Genomic DNA, 8,064 nt, shown 5'->3' on the forward strand with positions numbered 1-8,064 from the left:
CCTAACATTCAGAACAGAAAGAGTTTGACAAAGGTGAAATGTTCCCATGGAAACCACAAATATGTTTCTGTACAAAGCTAATAATACTGGTATGAAAAAATGAGTAACAAGTTAAGCACATTGATCATGGAATGAGGGGAAAGCAGGAGGCATGAGGAGTAGTGATGTAAGTAATATCCCAATTCAATGATCTCTGAAGAAATTTATTTTTGTAAGTTGTTTTCATTCTTTGTATTCTTATTTGCACAGAAGATTCATATAAAGTTCATTAAATCAGTAAGTGATTTCAAGCTCATCTCATCCAATCCTGCCATTTTATGGAAGAAGAAACTGAAGCTTAAAAAAATTAAACCATTTGCTTAATTGACCTGAGTTCACCTAAACTTAACAGGAGTAAAATGATGAACTTAGAGAAGAAATCAATCAAATATAGACTAGAAAAAGAACATAAAAAATCAATAAAACTGGGCTTCCCTGGTGGCGCAGTGGTTGAGAGTCCGCCTGCTGATGCAGGGGACACGGGTTCGTGCCCCGGTCCGGGAAGATCCCACATGCCGTGGAGCGGCTGTGCTCATGAGCCATGGCCGCTGAGCCTGCACGTCCGGAGCCTGTGCTCCGCAACGGGAGAGGCCACAGCAGTGAGAGGCCCGCGTACCGCAAAAAAAAAAAAAAAAAAATCAATAAAACTAAAAGCTGTTTTTTTGAAAAAATAAACAAAATTGACAAAGTCTTAGCTAAACTAAGTAGAATGAAAGAGAAGACTGAAATAAATAAAATAAAAAATGAGAGAGAAGATATTATAATGTATGCCTCAGAATTTAAAAAGGGACATAAATGAATATTATCAACGATTGTGCACCTATAAATTGGATAATTTAGAAGAAATGAACAAATTTCTAGAAACATTAATCTGCCAAAACTGTATCAAGAAGAAATAGAAAGCTTAAACAGACAATTAACAGATAAAGAGATTTATCAGTAATCAAAAATCTCCCAAAAAAGAACAGTCCAGGACCACATGGTTTCATGGATGAATTCTACCAAACATGCAAAGAGTTAATACCAGTCCTTATTAAACTCTTCCAAAAAATCAAAGAAGAAAGAACACTTTCAAACTCAAATTATGAGGCTAACATCACCCTAATACCAAGGCCATATTAAGACACAACAGAAAAACTACAGGCCAACATCCCTGATGAACATAGATGCAAAAATCCTCAACAAAATACTAGGAAATTATTGATAAATATAAGAGAATGTTAAATTTATTACATATTATTCTTTAGATGCAAGGATGGTTGAAGATATACAAATCAATCAATGTACTATACCACATTAATAAAATAAAATAAAATGCATGATAAAATCTATAGATGTAGAAAAAGTATTTGACAAAATTCAACATCCAGTAATGATTAAAACTCTCTCCAAAGAACTTACCTTAACACAGTAAAGTTTATACATGAAAAGCCAAGAGCTAAAGCATAATCAGTAGGAGAAAATGGAAAGTTTTTCTCTAAAATTGGTTACAGTAGGGAGGGTTCCCACTCTCATCACTCCTAATCAGCACAGTACTAGAAGTCCTAGCCAGAACAATTAGACAAGAAAAAGAAATAAAAAGCATCCAAATCAGAATGAGAAAAGTTAAATTATTTCTATTTGCAGATGGTACAATCATATATGTAGAAAACGCTAACAATTCAATCAGAAAAACTATTAGAACTAGTAAACAAATTTAGTAAAGTAGCAGATACAAAATCAGCATAAAAATCAGTCATTTTCTATACACAAACAATGAATTATCCAAAAAGGAAATTAAGAAAACAATCTTGTTCACAATAACAACAGAAAGAAAAAAATATTTAGGAATTAACTTAGCCAAAGAGGTGAAAAACTTCTACACTGAAAACTATAAAATATTGAGAAAGGAAATTAGTAAAGAAACAGATAAATGGAAAAAGATTCAGTGTTCATGGGCTGAAAGAATTAATATTAGAATGTCTATACTACCCAAAGTGGTCTACAAACTAAATGCAATCCCTATCCAAATCCTATAAGCATTCTTTACAGAAATAGACAAAAAGTCTTGAAATTAATATAGAACCATAAAGGACACTGAATAGCCAAAGCAATCTTGAAGAAGAACAGCTAAGCTTGAGGCTGCACATTTTATGATTTCAAAATATATTACAAAGCTACAGTAATCAAAATGGTATGCCTCTGACAAAATCAAACACATAGACAACAGAACAGAATAGAGCCCAGAACTAAATCTATGCATTTATGGTCTATCTATAACTTACAGATCTATAATTTAAGTTTTTATATTAAGCAAAATATTTTCAGAAAAATAAAATCAAATATGTAGCAATAATTAAAAAAATATAGGATCAATTACCCTGCCTAGTGTAAAAGCCTCTTTCTGTCTGTAGAGTATTTGTACAATAGAACAAAGTAGACTGATGTAACCAAAGGCAAGTCTCAATTTCTGTTTTTGTGTTTCCTGATAGAAACAACACTCCTTTGGAAAGCAACACCTCTAAACTACGAAGCTCATCATTATGAAGTCATTAGAGGTAATAATGAAAAGAATCATTTCCGTCTCCCCTTACATTGATTCCCAGACTTACATATTATTGTTATTGGAGAATAGGCACAATACACTGTTTACTAGTTCAAAGTATACACTGCCTTGAGTAGACATGTGGGGTTCCATCATGTGTTGTCACACAGGTGGTGCTCTATCTGAGCCTTCAGTAAGCCATTTAATTTTCTATATGACACCTCATAATGAGTGATGTGTACATAGAAGGAACCAGGTTTCCCATTATTATTTTCTAAATACAGTCTCCTTACTGACTTACGAGGTAATTTCTATTAAAGACCAAGTTTCCAAATATACATAGATCAATTTCTGAGCTCTCCTTTCTGTCTCTTTGTAATATTTAACTCTTCCTGTTCCAGTAGCAAACTCTCTTTATCACTAAGGCATCTTACTATTGGGAAGAGTGAGCCTCTATATCACTTTTCCTTTTTCAAAAATGTCTTATTATTCTATGTAAACTTTAGAAATTTGTATTGTCAGGTTGCCTTCACAATTCATGCTGGGGTTTGGAATGGAATTATATTGCTTTTGGATTAGCTTGGATGAAATTGACAACTTTATATATATAGTTATTCTAGCAAAAAAATTTAAGATAACAAGAAATTTAATGATAATGTTCAAATAAGTTTAACACACTTGTTAAAAATTTAGGTTTTGGCAGAACACCCCAATGGTTCTAATTAGGATTTCTATGGACAAAAACCTGAGAAGATAAATTTGCAATTAAGCCCTCTTTTGACTCATAAACACTAAATTTGAGAATCACTGGACAAATATACCAGTTTCCTGACTTAAAATTCAATGAAAAATTTCCACTTGGCCTCTGCATTACAGTCTTAATTGTGGTGATTTTTCCTTCAGAATCCATATGCGCTCAACTTCCAGTGAAGACATGGGCTAATTATGCTTATGGCTCCTACTCCTCAGGTACCTCAACTAAGGCTACCTTTGAGAAACTTGTGACATTATTTTCCAAAATAACCTTGACTTCTAATTAACCCCAGGGCAATGTCTCCCATGCAGTAGATCAAGCCTCAGGAGTCCAATGATCAGTATATACTTCTAATAACCACACCCCATGTTGGTCACCAGAATTTCTAAAGGTAATGAATTTGGCTGGACAAGTTGAGAGTCCTGATGGATAGAGGAGGATGCAGAGGAGAGCTTCTGTCTCAAGGCAGGTTCACTCTCTTTTGCTGATATTTCTTCAGGTTCTGGTCTTTGGCTTAGAATCTACTTGTCAAGGGATCCCAGATCCTGAATGTTACTGTCTGAATTGAAAGGAGGAGAGCAATGTAGGTACTTGCTGAGCAGTGGGAATGTTGCTCTAGTCTGGGGTTTTGTGGGGTCTAGACCTGAGTGAGGGCTAGTGCTTGTGAACATTGGCACCCCATTGCAATTCTGGCAAGTGGCAAGGTTAAGAAGGAGAACCATGGGCTGCTTTTAACTCCAGGTACTAAAAATGATTTGGCATGGTCCACATAGTTCTCTGAATTTTTCTTCATGATCAGATTGGGTCATTTTTGCTGTCAGCTAGATTTTCTTTTCTTTATTTTTTTTTCTTTTTTTTGAACTGGTTGCCTCACGGACTAAGTGAAACACATACTTAACTAAATCCTCACTTCTCTATCTGCTGTGTACTCATGGATGCATATTTTTAGTTATAATCAATCTAATACTTAAGCTCCATTTTAATAAGGCAATTCAGGATTTTCATGTGTCTCTAAGAATACACAAATTCCACTTCTTTAATATCTGAGACTGGGTACATAATTTCTCTCAGTTATTTGACTGATTTTTTTCCCTGTAGGTAAGTACTTGAAAACATCAAAATTCTGCATCAGAAAAATTTGTAGATTTGCCCCCTTTTTGTGGTACCCAGTACCCTCAATTATTGAGTCACTATTTAAGCTTAAATTATATAAAACTTTTTGGAGCATCGAAGGAGTTAGAAAAATAAGGTGCAGAAGTGTCATCTCCAAGGATCATAACATGAATTCCATTGTTTAATTCTAGAATATCATAAAGGGAATTTAGGGATCATCTAACTAGAGAATTTTGGAGTCTCTGAGTTGAAAAGTTATCTTAAGGGTTAGTATTCAACTTTTACCTTAAGTCAAAACTTCTTCTGCAACATGTTATTCAAGGAGCCTCGTTTAAGTACTTTCCAACAGTTTATTACAGTTATTGCCATATCGCCTTTAATTTTAAAAAGAAAAAGACTGAATATCCAAGTTAAATACCTTGCCTGAAGTCACACAAAACTAGACCTGAAATATAGATCTTCTTACTCTAAACTGAGGGATCTTTTACCTTAATTTTATAGCCTGTGGGTATTTGCTGGAAGATCTTTTTATTCTTCTGCCCTTATATCTTTCTATCCTTAGTACTGATATAACACTCTCTGGTGGTCTTTGATGTCTTCTTGAGCAGATGGAGGCTGCCTTCTCAGGTATACTGTGCCAGTGAGTCTCCATACACCACGAAAAGGGAAAATATATCAATCATACAACTCATTTAGACTGTGGGATTATAGTAAATGTATGTAAAAATCCCCTTAACTGAAATCAGCTGCTCTCATGAGTTTGCGTGACAAATAATCTAAACAGTTTTCTTTTTTGTTTTTGGTATTGGGGAAAAACAGGTGCTCCTTCAGCATCAGATAATTCTACCTTCTGTGGTCTACTCTATAATTCATACTCAGTGGAGTGAGAATATAGTGGGGATGAGGTGTGGATTAGTTGACAGTAGATCCAGAAAAATCTTGGGAAAGTAATAAGAAAAGGATAAGCAATGATCATAAATTTAGATTTCCCTCAGTGTTTCAAAAGAAACAGGGTCCCTTTGTCCAGGTGGAGGTATTATACATGGAAACTGCCTTGTTAGTTTGCCTTTCTTCATATAGAAAACATATGTATATTATACCAATTTATATAAGTATACACATACAAATGTATGTATATAACAGGGATATATATGGTATTTACATTCTTTATATTTATATATAATGGAGATACCCTTAGAGTTACAGAATGAAAAAAAATCCTATTATTTGTGTTGAAGAACTTTAAAACCAGCATGTGTGACTATTCTAATATTAACTTCAAATAATTGCACCTACTAAGTTTATGACCAATTTCTAGTAATTAAGAAAGAACAAAACTTATCTTCAAATTCTAAGGATAGGTACAGTGAGTTTCAGAAATTTCCGATCACTTAACTTAAGGTCTAGAAAGCCAAGGTTTCCTATTATCATGAAAAATGCAAAAACAAAATTCTGGTAGCAGATGCAAACAATTCCTCAACACATAATGATGTAAACATTTAAATATACTGAAAAGTGTACAAATGAAGACTGGGTACAACCAATAAATGTTAAATGATTTTGCATACAAAGGACATTTTCTTTACTTCTTAGGCTTAGGCAGTTGGGAAATACATCCATGAAAAAATGATCTGATATAAGCTCTAAAAATGACTTTAGAAATATTTTTTTCTAACAGCTTGCAAACTGTGTTTAGTAGCAGAATATCTCAAAGGAATCTTACTGACATAACAATATGCAAAATATATAAAGCCTATGATTTGACCAGGAGTTGTAATCCTGGAAAACTGCCCAATTGTTACATTCTCTGTCACTCTGTGTGACAAGGAAGGTCTTGCCATTTTTGGAAAACTCTATTATTCTGAGGCACCTCAGAACAAGAAAAGTGAAGTGTGTTTAAAATGCCACAAAGTAAATGAGACTCTTTCTAACAGTATGATGATTCTTCTCTTTCTAAAAAAAGGAGAAAATTTTCTTTAAACTAATGTTATCTTCTGTTCTACCCTTGTCTCAGTGCTCTAGTTTGTGGAACCTCCCGTAATGTTTCTAACTGGTCTGAAAACTAAAGTTTTTTTCTTTTTTTCATATTGTTTTGCCTATTGACATAAAATTGTTATAATGAGTAGTTGACATAAGGTATATGATATTCTTACCACATATCTTATCATATAATAAGTTGTCAATAAACACAAATCCCCTCACAGTTTTGCTCAGAGATAATCTAGTTCTTCTTTTCCTTCCCCATTTGTGGTTGGATAAACTGAAATTCACCTGCTGTGTCTGAACATTACTCATTCTTTCATTCCACTTTCTGATCAAGTTCAGGTAGCTGAAGTTTACCATATTTTTCACTTTTGGAGAGCTGTTTTCCTTAGGCTTGTAGTGAGCAAGGAAAACACAATAATCCATAAGTAAGATACAAGGGGAAAAAACCAGATAATTCCTTAATCCTTAGCTAGAGAGATAATATGTTCTTGGTTTTGGAAAAAAGTCTTCTAATTGGTCATCAGTTGTTCTGTTCCATATTTAGCCTTAATTCTTATTTTGGCAGGTGTTTTTGGAGAAAATGAATGAGTTCCACCAAACATCTGGAAATGCCTGCCACCTGTAGGCTTTGTGCTGAGTTCCCCGTGCATTTCTCCCTCCTTGGATCCTGGCCTCTGGCTCTGACTCTGGCTCTCCTAATAACATGACCATGGAATGGGTCAATGAGACTTTGATGAGAGAGTTTGTCTTCCTTGGCTTCTCATCTCTGGCTGGGCTGCAGCGGCTGCTCTTCATTGTCTTCCTGCTCATCTACCTGTTCACCCTGGGCACAAATGCCATCATTCCCACCATTGTCCTGGACAGAGCCCTCCATACCCCTATGTACTTCTTCCTTGCTGTACTCTCCTGTTTTGAGACTTGTTACACCTTCATTCTTGTACCCAAGATGCTGGTTGACCTGCTGGCCCAGAAGAAGACCATCTCCTTCTTGGGCTGTTCTATCCAGATGTTTTCCTTCCTCTTCTTAGGTTGCTCTCACTCCTTCCTGCTGGCAGTCATGGGTTATGATCACTATGTGGTCATCTGTAACCCTCTGCACTACACAGTGCTCATGGGTTATGGGGTGTATGTGGGACTTGTGGCTGCTGCCTGTGCTTATGGCTTCACTGTCTCACTGGTCACCACCTCCCTGGTATTTCACTTGCCATTCCACTCCTCTAACCAACTACACCACTTCTTCTGTGACATTTCTCCTGTCCTCAAGCTGGCATCTCATCACTCTCTCCTCAGTCAGTTGGTCATATTCATGCTTGGTGTGTTTGCTTTGATTATTCCACTGTTACTTATCCTGGTCTCCTATATCCATGTCATCTCTGCCATTCTAAAAATCCCATCCTCTGTTGGAAGATACAAAGCCTTCTCTACTTGTGCCTCCCATCTCATTGTGGTAACTGTTCATTATGGTTGTGCCTCTTTCATCTACTTAAGGCCCAAATCCAATTACTCTTCAAGTCAAGATACCTTAATATCTGTGTCTTATACCATCCTCACTCCATTGTTCAATCCAATGGTTTACAGTCTGAGGAATAAGGAATTCAAATCAGCCGTTCGAAGAACAATGGTCCAGACTTCATATCCTGTTAATTAA

The 8,064-nt window shown here is 35.5% G+C and overlaps 1 protein-coding gene across 1 annotated transcript; it reads left to right on the forward strand.

Annotated features, from left to right (window-relative positions):
* The first annotated feature begins 7,125 nt into the window (after positions 1–7,125).
* On the forward strand, positions 7,126–8,064 carry OR10K1 (olfactory receptor family 10 subfamily K member 1). The gene has a single exon (XM_067713918.1). It carries the CDS (start codon positions 7,126–7,128, stop codon positions 8,062–8,064), a length of 939 nt encoding a protein of 312 aa, XP_067570019.1.

Source organism: Pseudorca crassidens, chromosome 2 (assembly GCF_039906515.1).
Source record: "Pseudorca crassidens isolate mPseCra1 chromosome 2, mPseCra1.hap1, whole genome shotgun sequence".
NCBI lineage: Eukaryota > Metazoa > Chordata > Mammalia > Artiodactyla > Delphinidae > Pseudorca > Pseudorca crassidens.